Source organism: Pagrus major, chromosome 6, assembly GCF_040436345.1.
Source record: "Pagrus major chromosome 6, Pma_NU_1.0".
Lineage (NCBI taxonomy): Eukaryota > Metazoa > Chordata > Actinopteri > Spariformes > Sparidae > Pagrus > Pagrus major.
Genome location: NC_133220.1, coordinates 1,654,821 through 1,676,849, shown reverse-complemented (window position 1 = coordinate 1,676,849; position 22,029 = coordinate 1,654,821). Strand labels below are relative to the sequence as shown.

The window sequence follows — 22,029 nt, the reverse complement described above, 5'->3', positions numbered from 1 at the left end:
ACTGATGAGCTGTAAACAGAGATGCAAAACACAAGTAAACCTGTAGGAAATAATAAGTTTAATTTGCAATATTTACCATTGAATTTACTGTAATCTTTTAATTCATTTATTGTTTACTGAGGTGATAACTATTTAATAGGTATAATTTGTGTGTAACTTTAATTTGTGCGTAAATGTGTTACTTTTACTGTAGTTTTCAAATGGCTGTGTATAGTGTTGTCTTGAGCATTTTCGGGTCACAAAGATGTGGCTGTTTTGCATTGGGAAACACTAGTAAAGTGTCCTAATGAAAACACGACAAAGCCATTTGACTGTCTTGTTCATAAATGATGGTGTCAGGACTTTTTTTTATGACACACACTTTCATTGATATGAATACTTGGTTTAGAGGAATGACCTCTATTTTGAGCATGTGACATGCTTTTGCAGGTCATCAACAAGGTTTTGCAGTTTGTACTAAAGGTATCACCACGTCACAAAAAGGCTACTTGGCTTCATATACTTGTCAGTACACAGATGCTGAGTACACGTCCTGTTTGCTGTTTCTTGCAGGTCATGAATCTGGTGGAGTGGAGCTGGCTGGCTGCGGACGAGGAAGTAGGGCAATGCATGTGCACATACACGTATATGAGAATGCATTTCTATTCAGACCTGTAATTCTTAGTTTTTCACACAGCTATAGATTATTATTTTTTTTTTCAATTCTCTATTTATGGTTTCATAATGACTGAGTCACCGTTAATACAAATGAGTTCCAGCTCTAATGCTGCTACTGTCTGTAATATGTTTCTATTTAGATTATTTGTCAGGATATTTTGTTATTATTGTCCCTGTTTGTCCTGATCTCCCTGTCTCTGTCTCTTTGTCTCTCGCTCTTTCTCCCCCCTCCACCCAACTGGTAGAGGTGGCGCCCACCCCGAGTCTGGTTTTGGGTTCTTCCCGTTTGTCTCGTCCGACCCCTTGTCATGACACAACTTCTGTTGTGATTTGACACTATAATGAACAAAGATTGATTGGTTGATTGCTGTAGCTGTCAGTTTTAGTCCTTGAGTTCATTGCTACGTGCTGTATTTGTTAACTGCTATCAAGGAATATGACTCTCCTTGTGGTATGTGTGAGAGAAGAGGCCGCGAGATTTGTGGACTTGTACGTGGTGTCGCTGATAATGTAGTGGGCTGGTCTGGACAGAAAATGCCAGGGCTGAATTTTTGTCCCAGTCCACCCCTGCTCATGTCCACCGTCTTCCTCTGCCGTGTTTTCTTTTCTGCGCCCTGTTGTGTTTTTGTTGTTTCTGACAACTAAGATAAAAAAAACCAAAAAAATCTACACTCTGTCGCGCAACTTAAAATCGATTGCGTGTCTACACTACTTGTACGGTAAAGCGGGGATTTGCTGAAGCTCCTTTTTTCGTATTGTCCTTTGTTGACCTACATCGACTACTTGTGTCATTAATGTCTTGCTCTTACAACGCAGCTTTTTAAATGATTATTTGTAAGATATCACATTCAGTTACATTAGCAGACACTAAAAAAAACAACCTTCAAATCAAACTGTTACAATTCATCGCAGCATTTTTTAATAATTTAATGCTAAAAAAGAAGATAATTAATCATTAGCAGACACTATAAAATTATTAAAAACCTCAAATCAAATTATTATAATCAAACTCCATCATATGCTTGTTTTATGACTTTTGTATCTCAATTTCTACTTTTTATCTTATAATTATAACTCTCATCTCACAAAGTCTAACAGGGAATATTTATTCATCAAGTTTAGTTTTCATCTCATCCTTTGGCAGTAATGAGCGTCCATGTGTATCACAGTGAAGCTGCTGTAAAGCCTGACAGACACAGTGCGCAGCAGCAGCTGATACTGTACTGTACTTTATTTTTACTGTACGTTACATGTCACATAATGTAACGAGTTGCACGTGCAGAGCTGTTCGGTTTGCTGACCTAATGATGTCATAAACCTGGAGTAGTTTTAGTTACACATCACTTTAATGTGTGAACTCGTCCCTGATCATTAACTGATCATGATGCAACATGTGTTTTAAATGATCCAGCTTCACTCACACACTCACAGAAACTCCTCTCCACACAACACAGCGACACAAAGTTACAACTGAACACCTGTGAAAAATCCGTTTACTTTGAAAAGACATGGAGAAAAATAATCTTCAGATTGTAATTGAAAAAAATCGAAGTAACTTAAAAATATAAAAATATAAAAAACTTTTAATGTCTGTCTTATTTGTCCCTGTGGTTTTGTTCGGAGTCCGGGAGGTGACGTGGATGTGTTTTTTGAATTTTTGCTTTTTAAAAAAAAAAAATTACTCTCTCGTGCGCGTTTTAGAAACGTGTTTTTAATGATACATTTTATGTTCGATGCTAAAATGTATCGTCACTGTTCCGGCTGCATACTAACAGCCGGGGAGGGAGGGAGGGAGTGTAGGGAGTGAAAGTAAATGTTCAGACTCCATTTTACGTCGACACAGAAGGAGCGGAGCAGCTGCAGTGTGCGTCAGGGTGAGTGTGAACACAGTTTATCATTGTTGTGCAGTCAGAGAGTGTGTGAGTCTGTTTTCTCTCCGTGAACTGAACAGCACAGACATGTTGGGACGAACTCGTGGACGCGTTATTCACAGAGTTTGACTTCTTATCTGTCGAGGCCTAAACTGCGTCACCGCGCCCGACAATACCGAAACTCAACCAACAGTAAAATGTCGTCACGCTTCTGAAACATGAAGTCGTGTTGAGGACGGAACAAAACAGCGTCGCACACAGAGACGTGTTCGGTGGAGTCAGAACAAACTGGGTTTATCTGCTGTTGTTCAGCTTTAAGACAAACCTGTCTGACTGCTCATTATGACATAACATGTCACAACGTGTCATGACACGTTGTGACATGTGACACATGACTTCCCGAAATTGAATTATTATAAAACCGACCATAATACATTTTATCGTCTTTTGTACGGTTTTGTTACACTGTCTGTGTGTCTGTGTGATTGTGTTTCACCTCCTGTTCTCTTGAACAAACTTGTTTCCTGGTTCTTGTGTCCTGAGCTCAGTCAGTGTCACTGTTTCACCTCTCAGACTGGATTCAGAGAAGATGGATGATAGTGAGGAGGACAGAGCAGAGTCTCCAGTGTCCAGCTGTCCGTCTATGAAGAGTGACCGGTCCAATGATCCTCCTCTAAACTTCAGTAATGAACCTGGACGCTCAGACACAAAGTAAGAACTGATCCTGACTCATGTTCAGTTGTCTCTGTCAGTCACGTTTTGTCTTCTTCTGTTGGTTTTGAGTAAAACAACATTTCTGTTAAGATGCAACTGCGACATGGCAAAAATATCATATCACGTTTTTTTAAAAATAAAATCACGATTTTGATTTTATCACGATCTTAAATCAAAAAAAGAAAAACAGAGAATTTAGGCTAAGGAACCTTTCTGAACAGATTTTAATTTAAATAGTTGCAGTTTTGTCAACATGTGCAAACAACGTAAACATACTAAAAGGTAAACAACAACACTCTGATAAAGTGCACTCTTGCAACATAAAAGGTTTCAATAAACATGAAAGTAAAATATCAATGAAGACATCACTGTTTGTTTTATTCAACACGGTCATTTTAACAGGATTTAAGTATCCAAACACTAAACAGCTTATTGAAAAGGGTCAAATAAGTCCGTCAGTGGTCGGACTATCCGACGGGGGGTGGGGGGTTCGCAGGAATTTGAACACTGTACAATTTACAGTTTATTAGCGGCCAAGCGCGACCTATCCATGCGCCCGTGTGTGTGTGTGTGTGTGTGTGCGTGTGTGTGCGTGCGCACCCACCCGAGAGAGGCGGCAGGTGGAGGGGCTAACTGGCAGAGATGAGAGATGGTGAAACGCTGTTTTTTTTGTTTTTTTTTTTAAAAGCGACCAACTCCTCCGTTTGGCTTTCAGCCATGGCTCTCCATGCGGCTACCGCTACACACATGAACAAGGAGGCGGGTAAGAAAGCGCGTCACTGCCTGTAATTCGCTATGATTGGTCGGTCAGGTTGACGACGTAATACGTTTGGTGCGTCGGTGCATCAGCATAGAACTGTAATTTATAGAACGTGCCCTAGACGATCCCACGATCTCTGCACTTTGGCAGATCGTCTACACATTCTGATCCTTCACCATCTAATATCGTCATATCGCACACTCCTACAACTGCTACATAACAAATAAAAGAAAAGGTTGTGATCAGGAAGATGAAATCATTTGACCCACCTGCCTTTTATTTTGTTTATTTAGAGCTGTTTAAATGTTTTTAGACTGTTTAGCAAAGATTCAGGTGATATAAAATAAGTCATGTTGGTGTTTGCAGAGTTCAGTCCAACAGACGGAGAGCAGAGTCCCCAGTGTCCAGCTGTCTGTCTATGAAGAGTGACCGGTCCACTGAGCCTCCTCTAAACTTCAGAAATGAACCTGGACCCTCAGACACAAAGTAAGAACTGATCCTGACTCATGTTCAGTTGTCTCTGTCAGTCACATGTTTAGTCTTTTTCTGTTGGTTTTGAGTAAAACAACATTTCTTTTAAGATGCAACTGCGATATGGCAAAAATATCATATCACGGTTTTTTAAAAATAAAATCACGATTTTGATTTTATCACGATCTTAAATCAAAAAAAGAAAAACAGAGAATTTAGGCCAAAGAACCTTTCTGAACAGATTTTAATTTAAATAGTTGCAGTTTTGTCAACATGTGCAAACAACGTAAACATACTAAAAGGTAAACAACAACACTCTGATAAAATGCACTCTTGCAACATAAAAGGTTTCAATAAACATGAAAGTAAAATATCAATGAAGACATTACTGTTTGTTTTATTCAACACGGTCATTTTAACAGGATTTAAGTATCCAAACACTAAACAGCTTATTGAAAAGGGTCAAATAAGTCCGTCAGTGGTCGGACTATCCGACGGGAGGTCGCGGGAATTTGAACACTGTACAGTTAGCGCATTTACCGTTTATTAGCGGGTTGACGACGTAATATGTTTGGTGCGTCGGTGCATCAGCATAGAACTGTAATTTATAGAACGTGCCCTAGACGATCCCACGATCTCTGCACTTTGGCAGATCGTCTACACATTCTGATCCTTCACCATCTAATATCGTCATATCGCACACCCCTACAACTGCTACATAAAAAAATAAAATAAAAGGTTGTGATCAGGAAGATGAAATAATTTGACCCACCTGCCTTTTATTTTGTTTATTTAGAGCTGTTTAAATGTTTTTAGACTGTTTATCAAAGATTCAGGTGATATAAAATAAGTCATGTTGGTGTTTGCAGAGTTCAGTCCAACAGACAGAGAGCAGAGTCTCCAGTATCCAGCCGTCTGTCTATGGAGAGTGACTGGTCCATTGAGCCTCCTCTAAACTTCAGTAATGAACCTGGACCCTCAGACACAAAGTAAGAACTGATTCTGACTCATGTTCAGTTGTCTCTGTCAGTCACATGTGTTTTTGTTGTAATACAGTTTCTCCTTAAATGCATCTGTCAACTAAAATAAGATTCTTACTGTGTTTTCACATGTAGTCCTCATTAAGTGAACTGAACTCCGTCCTCTTAAAGAGACTCAGTCCTCTATCTGTTCACACTACAGTTCTGGAGCTCTTGGTGACCTTTACACCTTTGAATTTAAGGTCTCCATTATCCAGCTATCTTTTCTATCCCAAGATGAACCTCCAATGCTCGTGGCCGGCATAAAGCATCCGGTCAATTTTCAAAATAAAACACCCTGTGCTGACTCGGGGATCTACAGAAAGACAAAGTTGGAAATATTAACAGTTAATACACTTTAAACAGACAAATAATGAAACCATTTAACTACGTAGCATACTCATCCGTGTTAGAAGCACAAAAAGTCAAGTCAACATCAGAAAGGTGTGACACTTGCTTCTGAAACACTCCAAGTGGGATATGAAGCCGAGTGGAGGACAGAACAAAACAGCATCACACACGAGGTTACAGAGTATGGTCGCTCCCATCAGGATTTATGGGGCCGATGACAGAAACCGATAGCTGGAAGCAGTATTGATCTATCCCGACCACCAATCAAGATGTTGTTTCTTTTCTTTATTATCATCTATAGCTGTTATTTATTAGTGGCATCATTAAAAAACATTAAAATATTGAGGGAACAACTAGTTATATTTATTTAGCTTAATTCAAAGAAAGAGGTTTAAAACAAAATGAAAAGTTATCTGTAAACTGTAAAGAACAGAATTATGAAACATTCAGTGTCTCAGGTGTTTCAGTCTTTGGACTGAAATCTTTGTGCCCTGTCTTCTCTCCTTCACAGAGAGAAGAAGAGGAGTCATGTTTCTGTGAAGAAGCAGCCGACCTGCTGTGTTTCCTGTCTGGACGTCCTGAAGGATCCGGTCTCTGCCAGCTGTGGACACTGGTTCTGCAGACAGTGCATCACATCATACTGGGACCAGTCTGCTTCACCAGGAGACTCCTCCTGTCCCCAGTGTGGAGGTAAGATCCAGAACAACAGCTGGACTGCAGAGAGCCGGTCTGACCAGCACTGTACAAAGTAAAACTACATCTGTCTGCTGATGTCATCATGTCTGAAAACACTGTTGATTTAATGAAGTGACATTTGTTTGTGTGACACTGCACGGACAATTAAGATCATTATAAATATCACTACATTTAAAGACTATCTGAAATATAATAACATGTTTTTTTCTGCTCGAGCAGCATTCAAATCTGTTCTGCATCACTTCTCATCACAACCAAAACAAATACATTCAGATTTGATATGTTGATGATGGAGAAATGTTTAACTCTGTAAAGCAGCAACATCTCGTTTCTATCAGACACAGAGCCACAGACGAGTTTAGCTTCCTGCTAATGTCTCTTTCTTCTCTAACATACAAACACGTCTTATTCTCCAGATCGCTGCAGTTTTCAGTTTTTACATCACAACACTGTTTGTTATTCAGGTGGACTTTATAACCTTTACTTCTTTATATACTTTTATATTGATAGTTTTTATATTGGTATTAAAATAATCACCAAATGTTCTGTGTTTGGTCACACGCTTTTCTCTTTTTCAGTAAATGTTGGTCTGCAGGAGGTTTTAGATGAACACAAGATCAGTCTGAGGAGGAGATGTGAACGTGTGACTGAAGGAAGTGATGAAACAGGAAGTGATGAAACAGGAAGTGGAACCCTTCTGAACAGGATCTACACTGAGCTCTACATCACAGAGGGACAGAGTGAAGAGGTTAATACCCAACATGAGGTGAGGCAGCTGGAGACAGTTTCCAAGATGGAGACCTTCAATGAAACTCCAATCAGGTGCTGCGACATCTTCAAAGCCTCACCTGACCAACAGAGACCCATCAGAGTGGTTCTGACCAACGGCGTCGCTGGCGTTGGAAAAACCTTCTCAGTGCTGAAGTTCACTCTGGACTGGGCAGAGGGCTCCGAAAACCAAGATGTCCGTCTGCTGGTTCCGCTCTCGTTCAGGGAGCTGAACCTGATCAGAGATGAGCGGTACAGTCTTCTCAGGCTGCTCCATGTTTTCCATCCAACATTACAGAAGGTGACAGCAGAGAAGCTCGCTGACTGTAAACTTCTGTTCATCTTTGACGGCCTGGATGAAAGCAGACTTTCACTGGATTTCAAGAACGACGAGGTCGTGTCTGATGTCACACAGGAGTCATCAGTCAGCGCGCTGCTGACAAACCTCATCGAGGGGAAGCTGCTTCCCTCGGCTCTCGTCTGGATAACTTCCCGACCTGCAGCAGCCAATCAGATCCCTCCTTCACGTGTTGACAGGGTAACAGAAGTACGAGGCTTCACTGACGCCCAGAAGGAGGAGTACTTCAGGAGGAGGTTCAGTGATGAAGATCTGTCCAGCAGAGTCATCTCACACATCAAGACCTCCAGGAGCCTCCACATCATGTGTCTGATCCCAGTCTTCTGCTGGATCACTGCTACAGTTCTGGACCACATGTTGACTACAGCCCAGAGAAGAGAGCTGCCCAAGACCCTGACTGACATGTACTCACACTTCCTGCTGGTTCAGACAAAGAGGAAGAAGCAGAAGTACGATGAGGGACGTGATACGAGTCCACAGGAGCTGACGGAGGCTGACAGGGAAGTTCTTCTGAAGCTGGGGAGGCTGGCGTTTGAACATCTGGAGACAGGAAACATCATGTTCTACCAAGAAGACCTGGAGCGGTGTGGTCTTAATGTCACAGAGGCCTCGGTGTACTCAGGAGTTTGTACAGAGATCTTCAGAAGAGAGAGTGTGATCTTCCAGAAAACAGTCTACTGCTTTGTTCATCTGAGCGTTCAGGAGTTTCTGGCTGCAGTCTACATGTTCCACTGTTACACCAACAGCAACACAGAGGTACTGAAGGACTTCCTGAGAGAAAGGTGGGAGTATGGAAGCAGTGGCCCATCCCTGGATGACTTCCTGAGCAGCGCCATGGAGAAATCCCTTGAAAGTAACAATGGTCACCTGGACCTGTTTGTTCGCTTCCTTCATGGCCTCTCTCTGACATCCAACCAGAGACTCTTAGCAGGTCTGCTGGGTCCGACAGACAACAGTTCAGAAATCATCCAGAGAGCCATCACCAACCTGAAGAAGATGAACAGTGATGATGTCTCTCCTGACAGAAGCATCAACATCTTCCACTGTCTGACGGAGATGAACGACCACTCAGTCCATCAGGAGATCCAAGAGTTCCTGAAGTCAGAGAACAGATCAGAGAAGGACCTCTCTGAGATCCACTGCTCAGCTCTGGCCTACATGCTGCAGATGTCAGAGGAGGTTCTGGATGAGTTTGACCTAAAAGAGTATAACACAACAGAGGCAGGACGACTGAGACTGATCCCTGCTGTGAGGAACTGCAGAAAGGCTCGGTAAGTCCAGATGTGATCATTGACAGTAACACATTTTCCCAGCAGGTTCTGAGCACTTGTGATGTAAAGATTATTCTGGCCTTTTTTTTTAACATTAAAGATAATCATAGCTTGATTTAAAAGAGAAGTGACACCCTGTGGTGATGCAGTGATGCATCTCTTACCTCGTAATGTTTCGTAGAAGTTTAGTAAAGTAACTTTAATGAGTGCCCGCTGATCTGACCTGTTTTAGAAGCTAGCCAAATGTTTTAAACGCTGATCCTTGCTAATGTGATCAGGTTCAGTGAATCAGCTTTGGAGAGGACAATTACATGACATTTTCTCAAGAGTGATTCCTGAAGGGAACACCAAATGTAGATATGAAAGAAAAATGTGTCACCCTGCCAGCTAAGAAAAACCACATTACTCCTGCAAACACTGCTATTTGTGTTTACAGTGATCTACTGTTGGGAAAATCCTGGATGGGGGTTCGTGCCCCCTTACCCCCCTGGGATGTACGCCATTATGATTTGACAAACGCTATTATTTTATGTGACCCCTTTCACCCACTATACTACTATTTAAATCCACTGGGTGTGGTAGCTAGCTGTCAAATATTCTTAAATTATATATTATTAATTCTCCCTTTTTCTAGAATTAACTTGTATCACCACAGTGTTGTATCATCAAACAGTGCTAATTTACTTAAATTTAACAACACTGTCAATGATAAAATAATCAAATCTATTGATGAACAAATACAACATTAGGGGTAAATTATGAAATTCTTTGGGACGATATTTATAATGTCAGTATCTGATTGTATTGATTTTTTAAATTTATTTTACCACAGACTTTCTGGCTGTCGTCTCTCAGACACTCAATATCAAGTTTTGGCCTCAGCTCTGAAGTCCAACCCGTCCCATCTGAGAGAGCTGGACCTGAGTGACAACAAGCTGCAGGATTCAGGAGTGAAGCTTCTCTCTGCTGTACTGCAGAGTCCAAACTGTCGACTGGAGGCTCTGAGGTCAGTTCACCAACACTATTTCTTAATTGTAGAACATGTCCTCTGTGTAAAGTTTATATTTGGTAAATTGTATAAGAGTTGTTGGTGTGTGTTTTTAGTTCTTGTGCTGTTTCTTGGGCTCGATTTTGGAGTAATTTCAGACATTTGACCACGGATTTGGATTAAGGATCTTAGAATATCTGCTGAAGTGACTGTTGTTGACCACTGATTGCATTAAGACGTTGATTCAGAAACACGGACTGTCGATTACTGGACGAGCCGACGGCTGACAACTTTTTGTGAAGAAAACGACCGGTAATGGAGGTAGTCGACATAAAGAGGTCGCTTGACTTTCTGTCGGAGGAGGTGTCCGTTGTCAGGCTGCAGCAGAAATCCATCCTGGACCTGGTGGTGGAGGTGAAGGCTCTGAGGCTACAAAACGCAGATAAGTGATCACTGACCACGATAGGGAGGCCGGTGAGTTAGTTTCTGACTCCATGGAGCAACAAGTAGCAGCCTTTCTGCAGTCCAAGGGCATCGAAGTGGACTGTAACACCATTGAAGCATGTCACCCTCTGCCCCGGAGAAACAACAACAACAAACTGGCCATAATAATGAGGTTTGTGAAGAGAAAACACAAAATGACACTGCTAAAACAAGGATGGAAGCTGAAGCGAACAGACGTCTGCATGAATGAACACCTAACCAAACGCAACACAGATATTGCCAGGAAAGCATGATTCACAAAGAAACAGGAAAATACAATCCACATGGACCACAAACTGCAAAATATTCACACCGGAGGAGGCCAAAGTGCTGGTAATCAAAGACCTCGAGGAGCTGGAGAAATGTCAATGAGGATGAAAGTGGACTGTAAGGTAACTGGAAACACAAGTGATTAAATACACGGACATGACACACTCTGAAGGAAATCATTCATCTACAACTGAAGATAATATACATATAACACTAAATATTGCTGACTATGATAAGCTGGAACTGAAAACATTTGAATACACGGAGCACAATTCACAGGACATCGAACACAATATCGACCCGGAGAATAACTTCTTTAACATCAACGACGACTGCTGCTATTACACAGATGAACAGTTCAACAAGACCATGAAGACGGAAAAGAAACTATCACTTATTCATTTTAACAGTAGAAGCCTGAATGTGAATGTCCACAACATTAAAGAATATTTACGTCAATTTGCACAACCATTTAACATTATTGCCGTGGTGACATGAGACATTTTTAATTTATAAAGTAATTAATCTGCATCTTTTATGCTTCATTCAGATTGGATTACTGCAGTTTGTCAGAGATCAGCTGTGCTTCTCTGGCCTCAGCTCTGAAGTCCAACCCCTCCCATCTGAGAGAGCTGGAGCTGGGTAACAACAAGCTGAAGGATTCAGGAGTGAAGCTTCTCTCTGCTGTACTGGAGAGTCCAAACTGTCGACTGGAGACTCTGAGGTCAGTTCACCAACACTATTTCTTAATTGTAGAACATGTCCTCTGTGTAAAGTTTATAATATTTGGTAAATTGTATAAGAGTTGTTGGTGTGTGTGTTTGGTTCTTGTGGTGTTTCTTGGGCTTGATTTTGGAGTAAATTTCAGACATTTGACCACGGATTTGGATTAAGGATCTTAGAATATCTGCTGAAGTGACTGTTGTTGACCACTGATTGCATTAAGACGTTGATTCAGAAACACGGACTGTCAATCACTGGACGAGCCGACGGCTGACAACTTTTTGTGAAGAAAACGACCGGTAATGGAGGTAGTCGACATAAAGAGGTCGCTTGACTTTCTGTCGGAGGAGGTGTCCATTGTCAGGCTGCAGCAGAAATCCATCCTGCACCTGGTGGTGGAGGTGAAGGCTCTCAGGCTACAAAACGCAGATAAGTGATCACTGACCACGATAGGGAGGCCGGTGAGTTAGTTTCTGACTCCGTGGAGCAACAAGTAGCAGCCTTTCTGCAGTCCAAGGGCATCAAAGTGGACTGTAACACCATTGAAGCATGTAAACCTCTGCCCCGGAGAAGCAACAATGTCAAACTGGCCATAATAATGAGGTTTGTGAAGAGAAAACACAAAATGACACTGCTAAAACAAGGATGGAAGCTGAAGCGAACAGACGTCTGCATGAATGAACACCTAACCAAACGCAACACAGATATTGCCAGGAAAGCATGATTCACAAAGAAACAGGAAAATACAATCCACATGGACCACAAACTGCAAAATATTCACACCGGAGGAGTCAAAGGAGCCAAAGTGCTGGTAATCAAAGACCTCGAGGAGCTGGAGAAATGTCAATGAGGATGAAAGTGGACTGTAAGGTAACTGGAAACACAAGTGATTAAATACACGGACATGACACACTCTGAAGGAAATCAGTCTGACTGAGGAAGCAGAGCTCAGTCAGTCAACTGTGTGTTGATGAAGATGACAGTGATGATGAGGATCGTCTAAATCTGTGGTTTGAAATTAAAGCTTCAGAAGTGCTGGGATTTTATTTTTTATTTCATTTGGGCCATTTTGGAATTCTGCTGTAAAATCTATCGTTCATAAAATAACACAATCATATGTTATAAATTTGAGGAAACAAGAGAATCAACGTAGCAAATCTTTTTTCATTCATCAGCAGCATGTTAATAATCTGTGTAGACGTGGTGACATGATGACACATTTTTAATTTATGAAGTAATTAATCTGCATCTTTTATGCTTCATTCAGATTGAGGAACTGCAGTTTGTCAGAGATCAGCTGTGCTTCTCTGGCCTCAGCTCTGAAGTCCAACCCCTCCCATCTGAGAGTGCTGGAGCTGGGCTGGAACAAGCTGCAGGATTCAGGAGTGAAGCTGCTGTCTGAACTTGTGGAGAGTCCAAACTGTCGACTGGAGGCTCTGAGGTCAGTTCATCAACACTATTTCTTAATTGTAGAACATGTCCTCTGTGTAAAGTTTATAATATTTGGTCAATTGTATGAGTTGTTGTTGTGTGTTTTTAGTTCTTGTGGTGTTTCTTGGGCTTGATTTTGGAGTAATTTCAGACATTTTACCATGGATTTGGATTTGGATTAAGGATCTTAGAATATCTGCTGAAGTGACTGTTGTTGACCACTGATTGCATTAAGACGTTGATTCAGAAACACGGACTGTCAATCACTGGACGAGCCGACGGCTGACAACTTTTTGTGAAGAAAACGACCGGTAATGGAGGTAGTTGACATAAAGAGGTCGCTTGACTTTCTGTCGGAGGAGGTGTCCATTGTCAGGCTGCAGCAGAAATCCATCCTGGACCTGGTGGTGGAGGTGAAGGCTCTCAGGCTACAAAACCCAGATAAGTGATCACTGACCACGATAGGGAGGCCAGTGAGTTAGTTTCTGACTCCGTGGAGCAACAAGTAGCAGCCTTTCTGCAGTCCAAGGGCATCAAAGTGGACTGTAACACCATTGAAGCATGTCACCCTCTGTCCCGGAGAAACAACAATGTCAAACTGGCCATAATAATGAGGTTTGTGAACAGAAAACACAAAATGACACTGCTAAAACAAGGATGGAAGCTGAAGGGAACAGACGTCTGCATGAATGAACACCTAACCAAACGCAACACAGATATTGCCAGGAAAGCATGATTCACAAAGAAACAGGAAAATACAATCCACATGGACCACAAACTGCAAAATATTCACACCGGAGGAGGCCAAAGTGCTGGTAATCAAAGACCTCAAGGAGCTGGAGAAATGTCAATGAGGATGAAAGTGGACTGTAAGGTAACTGGAAACACAAGTGATTAAATACACGGACATGACACACTCTGAAGGAAATCATTCATCTACAACTGAAGATAATATACATATAACACTAAATATTGCTGACTATGATAAGCTGGAACTGAAAACATTTGAATACACTGAGCACAATTCACAGGACATCGAACACAATATCGACCCGGAGAATAACTTCTTTAACATCAACGACGACTGCTGCTATTACACAGATGAACAGTTCATCAAGACCATGAAGACGGAAAAGAAACTATCACTTATTCATTTTAACAGTAGAAGCCTGAATGTGAATGTCCACAACATTAAAGAATATTTACGTCAATTTGCACAACCATTTAACATTATTGCAATAAAAAGAGAATGATAGATGGGTAAAGAGAAGATGCTTCTCATTTTGCTCAGTGCAGATTTGATCCAGTTATAAAGAAGACTGAGGAAGCAGAGCTCAGTCAGTCAACTGTGTGTTGATGAAGATGACAGTGATGATGAGGATCGTCTAAATCTGTGGTTTGAAATTAAAGCTTCAGAAGTGCTGGGATTTTATTTTTTATTTCATTTGGGCCATTTTGGAATTCTGCTGTAAAATCTATCGTTCATAAAATAACACAATCATATGTTATAAATTTGAGGAAACAAGAGAATCAACGTAGCAAATCTTTTTTTCATTCATCAGCAGCATGTTAATAATCTGTGTAGACGTGGTGACATGATGAGACATTTTTAATTTATAAAGTAATTAATCTGCATCTTTTATGCTTCATTCAGATTGAATTCATGCAGGTTGTCAGAGATCAGCTGTGCTTCTCTGGCCTCAGCTCTGAAGTCCAACCCCTCCCATCTGAGAGAGCTGGAGCTGGGTAACAACGAGCTGAAGGATTCAGGAGTGAAGCTTCTCTCTGCTGGACTGCAGAGTCCAAACTGTCGACTGGAGGCTCTGAGGTCAGTTCACCAACACTACTTCTTAATTGTAGAACATGTCCTCTGTGTAAAGTTTATAATATTTGGTAAATTGTATAAGAGTTATTGGTGTGTGTGTTTAGTTCTTGTGGTGTTTCTTGGGCTCGATTTTGGAGTAATTTCAGACATTTGACCACGGATTTGGATTAAGGATCTTAGAATATCTGCTGAAGTGACTGTTGTTGACCACTGATTGCATTAAGACGTTGATTCAGAAACACGGACTGTCAATCACTGGACAAGCCGACGGCTGACAACTTTTTGTGAAGAAAACGACTGGTAATGGAGGTAGTCGACATAAAGAGGTCGCTTGACTTTCTGTTGGAGGAGGTGTCCGTTGTCAGGCTGCAGCAGAAATCCATCCTGGACCTGGTGGTGGAGGTGAAGGCTCTGAGGCTACAAAACGCAGATAAGTGATCACTGACCACGATAGGGAGGCCGGTGAGTTAGTTTCTGACTCCGTGGAGCAACAAGTAGCAGCCTTTCTGCAGTCCAAGGGCATCAAAGTGGACTGTAACACCATTGAAGCATGTCACCCTCTGCCCCGGAGAAGCAACAATGTCAAACTGGCCATAAAAATGAGGTTTGTGAAGAGAAAACACAAAATGACACTGCTAAAACAAGGATGGAAGCTGAAGCGAACAGACGTCTGCATGAATTAACACCTAACCAAACGCAACACAGATATTGCCAGGAAAGCATGATTCACAAAGAAACAGGAAAATACAATCCACATGGACCACAAACTGCAAAATATTCACACCGGAGGAGGCCAAAGTGCTGGTAATCAAAGACCTCGAGGAGCTGGAGAAATGTCAATGAGGATCAAATGGACTGTAAGGTAACTGGAAACACAAGTGATTAAATACACGGACATGACACACTCTGAAGGAAATCATTCGTCTACAACTGAAGATAATATACATATAACACTAAATATTGCTGACTATTGTTACGACCAGGGCCTCAGGGAAACCCTGGCGCAACATGAAAATGAGACTCCCCTCTTCCCATCCTCCAAGCACCACCAGCAGCAAAGCATTTTTAAATGGTTTTATTAACAAACATAGTTTGTCCACAATCACACATGCTGGTAGTCTGGGACAGCAGAGGAGAGCCTACAGGAACTGGAGAGGAGCCGGCCCTTAAACCCTTGGCTTCCAGGCAGGAACCAATCAGCTCACCGGGGCAACCTACAATCACTCAGACACACCTGCAACCAATCACACTCACTCAGGTAAAAGAGGGTTATTGAAACAGACAAAAAGGAAACATTTATGACCTCTAGGGTCGTAACACCTCCCCCCTTAAAACTGAACATCTCTCTCCCAAAGAAATGTTCAAGAGATGCAATAAGGGTATTTGGCTACCTAAAGTCAATCACCCTCTTTCCTGTTGAACCACACAGTCTACATAAAAACACTTCTGAACAGGATCAAAATCAAGTCAGTGGGTGCCACTCCCACTAACAAAATGGCCACCACCATGAGGAGAGAACACAAAAAGCAAATACACCAACTGTGGTCTCACACACCACACACCAAAAACAGCAACAGGTGACCAACACAACTGTGGAGTGCAACAGCCACCACACAAAAAGGCGTCACTGTGTAGTCACTACTACACACAAATGTTGCCAGCTTACACCTAAGCTGCAACCACAAGTGACCCAACAAAGGTGAACTGCCACTACCACACCCAAAATGGACACCTTATGATCTCCAACCACACGTTACTGTAAAGGAGTGTAACAAAAGAGACAAAGTAACCAAATAAACTGGGAAGCCATACCCACCACTCAAGATCCACTTATCTAAGGAGTGACGCCATCCCAAAGACTAATTAATACACTAAAGCAGTAACACCTATGTGACCACACCAAAAGTGGACTGCAACCACCGCACACAAAAGGCATCACTCTGTAGTCACCACTACACAAATGTTGCCAGCTTACACCTAAGCTGCAACCACAAGTGACCCAACAAAAGTGGAGTCCAGTTATCACAACCAAAAGGTCACAAAAAGTTACTGCACACAAGTATTAATAAGCCACACATCACAACGTGACCAACACAAAAGCAGCCATCTCACACAAAACCACGCTGCTGTGCAAAGTATAAAATGAAGGGAAACAAACTGCAGACACCCAAACTTTACCTGCCTACCAAGATGGCTAACTCATCTAGCTAGTCTTCAGTGGCTTGCCGAGCTCGAGGCATCTTTAAACGCCGAACTCCGTGCATTACCGAAGACCAGGAACCTAGTCAACGGCAAAACACTGAAGCGTACCCCCACTCAGGATTACCACCAAAAATAAGAAAGGCAAAATAATAAAGTGGCAAATTCTTAAGAATGCCCAGCAGCTAACTAGTCAGGGTGCTCAGTCAGAAACAACATGCTGCAACAGCAAATTAACAAAAAAGATGACCACTAAACTTAACTAAAGGCCACTTACACAAACAAACTAAACCACGTCTACCTCACCTCATGGACATTCAGATCCCGGACGAGCCCCCAATTGTTACGACCAGGGCCTCAGGGAAACCCTGGCGCAACATGAAAATGAGACTCCCCTCTTCCCATCCTCCAAGCACCACCAGCAGCAAAGCATTTTTAAATGGTTTTATTAACAAACATAGTTTGTCCACAATCACACGTGCTGGTAGTCTAGGACAGCAGAGGAGAGCCTACAGGAACTGGAGAGGAGCCGGCCCTTAAACCCTTGGCTTCCAGGCAGGAACCAATCAGCTCACCGGGGCAACCTACAATCACTCAGACACACCTGCAACCAATCACACTCACTCAGGTAAAAGAGGGTTATTGAAACAGACAAAAAGGAAACATTTATGACCTCTAGGGTCGTAACACTATGATAAGCTGGAACTGAAAACATTTGAATACACTGAGCACAATTCACAGGACATCGAACACAATATCGACCCGGAGAATAACTTCTTTAACATCAACGACGACTGCTGCTATTACACAGATGAACAGTTCAACAAGACCATGAAGACGCAAAAGAAACTATCACTTATTCATTTTAACAGTAGAAGCCTGAATGTGAATGTCCACAACATTAAAGAATATTTACGTCAATTTGCACAACCATTTAACATTATTGCAATAAAAAGAGAATGATAGATGGGTAAAAAGAGAAGATGCTTCTCATTTTGCTCAGTGCAGATTTGATCCAGTTATAAAGAAGACTGAGGAAGCAGAGCTCAGTCAGTCAACTGTGTGTTGATGAAGATGACAGTGATGATGAGGATCGTCTAAATCTGTGGTTTGAAATTAAAGCTTCAGAAGTGCTGGGATTTTATTTTTTATTTCATTTGGGCCATTTTGGAATTCTACTGTAAAATCTATCGTTCATAAAATAACACAATCATATCTTATAAATTTGAGGAAACAGGAGAATCAACGTAGCAAATCTTTTTTCATTCATCAGCAGCATGTTAATAATCTGTGTAGACGTGGTGACATGATGAGACATTTTTAATTTATAAATTAATTAATCTGCATCTTTTATGCTTCATTCAGATTGAGGAACTGCAGTTTGTCAGAGATCAGCTGTGCTTCTCTGGCCTCAGCTCTGAAGTCCAACCCCTCCCATCTGAGAGTGCTGGAGCTGAATAACAACAAGCTGCAGGATTCAGGAGTGAAGCTGCTGTCTGAACTTGTGGAGAGTCCAAACTGTCGACTGGAGAGACTGAGGTCAGTAGAAGGTTTGAGTCAGTTCCTGCTGGTTTCAGCAGTATTGAACTTAAAATAGTATCAAAGAAAAGTTCCAGCATGTTCTGGTTTCCTCAGTGAAGCTGTGACAGGAGACTGGTGACGAGCTACAGGATTGGTCAGAAGAACAGAACAGTCAGCCAATCAGATCACCCAGCAACTTGTTGTTATCATGTGTTTGAGTTGATGTGAAGATGACATCGACTGACAGCATCAGATGGATAGAGAGTGGTCCTCATTCATCAAACCTGATCTGTTTGTGCTCTCATTTCAACACTAAAGAACTGATCAGGTCATCTTTGTCACTGCTCTCAGATCAGTCTGACTGAATTCTGCAAATCAAAGAACCATCGTTACATTTAGTAACCATGCAGTCTTAATACAGAGCAGACTCTCTGCTGCAGTCCAATAACCACAGCTGATGGTTTTCTCTACAGACGTTATGAACATGGATATAAATGTCCATTTGTTTGGCTCATATTTACATATTTGTCTCATAATATTTCAAAGTAGATGAAATATTCAAATGTCACAGAGACATTTAAATCTAACAGCAGTAAATCGATCATTAAAGTGAGCAGTATCTCTGTTTCTGCAGTAGTTATGCATCCAGGGACTCTCAGCTGTTTATTAACACTGTGTACTTCAGTGAAATCTGCAGAGTTAACAGACTTGATGTCCAAAGTGTCTGCAGGTCTGTGAGCTTCACTCCCACACGAGAGCTGAAAGGAAGCTGGCTACGCTACACAGCCGCTCCACTTCTGGCCCTGCTGGTCTTTACAGTGGATGTGCTGCATCACTGACTGACAAAAATATTCATGACTTCTGTTGTCTCTCTTCTCTCATCAGATGGAAATGATCTCAGTAAGGGTGGTGGTGTGGAGAGGATCAGCTGTGTCCTGATGATCCAGAGAGGTTGAAGCAGCAGAATCAGCTGAGATGACCCTCGGTCTGAACTGCTCTAAAATCCGCTCCAGTGTCAAGTCCACAATCATGCATTTATGTGTAGATACAATTAAGGAATAAGTGGTAAATGTGGAGGTCAGATGTGCAGTGGTAGAAACTGTGGCAAAGAACCAAATTATAATCAGCGTGGTGGGAGTCGTCAGGCAGATGGAAGATGGAAATCATAAGAATGAGGGTGTTCAGACCGATGCGATGCGAGCCAAGTGGGCTCACCTCGCCCTAGCAACCCACATGAAGGCCGTAACAACTCTGAAACTCAGAGCTCACACGTGTCCTTAACGACTCTGTGAGGACACTCCCACACAAAGCCTGCAACTCCTCCAGTTAGTTAGAACTGAAGCAGCCTCTTGGATGAGAGGTGAAACGTCTTCAAGACACTGAAACAAGTCCAGTCCTACTCTGCAGCACTTAAAATGTTTGAAGAATGAATTCAGGCTTTTTACAAGCTGTTATTATGAGGTTGTTATTTCAGCGTCCCTCTGATCCATTTATTGAAGTCATATCACAGAGAAATGTCTTTGTTTTGGGTTCATACCAAAGTGGTAGACAAATTAATTCAGTCTACGTCTACTTGCTGGTCACAGTTACTTTTTATTGATTTTATTTATTTATTGTACACCCATTTGGTCTGAACACGGCGTGAGCCACGAGGAAGCAGCTTGGAACGAAAAGATTGAAGAAGTAAGGGAGAAAAAATCCAGCAGGAGGCCTGAATATTGTTTCTGTGAGGGAAAGATTAAGCTCTGAGCATCTGACCATTGGATAGAAAAATGTAGTCCTTTTTTAATCCAGCAGCACCTGACACAAATAGATGTTGGGGTTTTTTCAGCGGTGACTCTGAATAAAAATCAGCTGAATACAGCCCAATGTTTCTATAACGTTTCTATACTTGTGAAGTGATAGAAAATATTCATTTAAGATAAGTGTTTTATGAACATTTACATTTACATTTAGGGCACTTAGCAGACGGTTTTGTCCAAAGCGACTTACAATAAGTACATTTGTCACAAGAAAGAAACCGCAACATATCACCGTCGATAAAGTAGAAAAGAAAAAAATAGAAACAGTTTTCAAGCCCTCATCTGAGCATGGTAGCTGTTATTTATGTTATTTAAGGATGCCTTAAGTACATAACAAAATAACATGTAAATGTGTATGTATTGTTAAAAATAAGCCATGGGGGGTCGTGTGTATTCTGAATGCATGTGGGGTTTGACATTGATGCAAACGTTTGGCGGCATAAAACCTGTACAAAATGTACAAACTGAAACAAGGATATTGGAAAATGTGAATAACTTGTTATATAATATTTTTGTTTGAAATGAATCAGCCTAAAAGGATTTATAACAAATACAAATTGTTTGACTCATTCATTGTTTGACAAAGTTTGACTCATTCACATGTGTTAGTTAAAGGTGGATACATTTAACTTCTTAGCTTGATTCATCTACATTTACTTGTTATATAAATTATATTATAATCATGGACAAGTTATATCTGTGTGATCAAAGCTTTCTTTGAAATTATATGATGTATTCTTGTAGGTCTGTCAGAGATCTTGAAGCTCGCGGTTTTATTTTCCTAGTGTGGTGAAAACATTTTCTAAAATGCCTGTTACTGTATAGCTGCTCATAATATGATGGCCAAGGAACCTGATGTTGCTTTTTATTCCTTTTCAATAATCCTAATGTTTATTATGTTTCAACCATTTTGCTCTCGACGCCCTAAAGGCCATTTCAATATATACATGTTGTCATCATCCTTCCAGTGTTTTCATTCCTTATTGTCTTTAATCATAAATGTGTTAAATTTGACAATAATACTGATTATCTATTTTTTTTAAACTTGTTTGCTGTGTCTTCGGTTTGTGATTTATTTCATTATCACCAAATATTCCTGTTACGGGGTGCGGATTAGCTCAGTTGGTAGAGCGGGTGTCCAATGTACTGAGGATTTGTCCTCACAGCAGCGGCCCGGGTTCAAGTCCCGAACTGGGGCCCTTTGCTGTGTGTCGCTCTCCCTCTCTCATCCTGTTTCCTGTCATCTCTCACACTGTTCTGTCAATAAAGCCGTATAAAGGCCAAAAAAAATAAATATTCCTGTTACTGTTTTTTTTCCCACTACATCACAAAATATATCATTTCATAGTTAATTTTTAAAATTTCCATTAGCCACATAAATAACTTTTTTGTTTTGTGCCGACTAAATTGATCATAATTAATTTGTGATCAGAAACATGATCAACATTATGTGAGGATTCTGAAACAAACTGTAGAAAAGAAGATAAAACCAACAAGTAATTCTGGATTCTAAAGATCTGATGGAGTCGCTCCAATTAAACATCTTCACATCAGGATTAAAACCACCAAACATCTTTGACTTGAAGGATGATCACAAATAAATTCTGTACTTTTGAGTCTTGATTGTGGGACTGAGCTTGTATTTACTTTATCTACAAGATGATCTGGAGCATCTCTATGATCTCCAGTGAGCCTCAGACTTGTTTTTAAGTGCTTCTGTCTTGATACAAAGTTGTGTCATCTTTGCCTGATGTGTTATTATGACTATATAATTTAGACTATGAAAAAACGAGTTAATTTGAAAACCAGTTGTTCACCCTCATCTGAAGTGAACAACTCAACAATGTCTCC

The 22,029-nt window shown here is 41.2% G+C and overlaps 2 protein-coding genes across 2 annotated transcripts in view; both read left to right on the top strand.

Annotated features, from left to right (window-relative positions):
• Positions 1-5,865: 5,865 nt before the first annotated feature.
• Positions 5,866-21,472, top strand: LOC140997593 (protein NLRC3-like). The gene is made up of 10 exons (XM_073467540.1): positions 5,866-5,936; positions 6,355-6,456; positions 6,527-6,591; positions 7,118-8,936; positions 9,769-9,942; positions 11,228-11,401; positions 12,668-12,841; positions 14,486-14,659; positions 18,221-18,394; positions 19,262-21,472. Exons 1-10 carry the CDS (start codon positions 5,866-5,868, stop codon positions 19,269-19,271), a joined length of 2,937 nt encoding a protein of 978 aa, XP_073323641.1. The 3' UTR covers positions 19,272-21,472.
• LOC140997647 (uncharacterized) overlaps positions 6,520-22,029 on the top strand; it is a 38,499-nt gene continuing 22,989 nt past the window's right edge. Inside the window, exon 1 of the mRNA XM_073467614.1 lies at positions 6,520-6,533. The gene's annotated coding sequence lies outside the window, so the exon portion shown is untranslated. The remainder of the gene's footprint in view (positions 6,534-22,029) is intronic.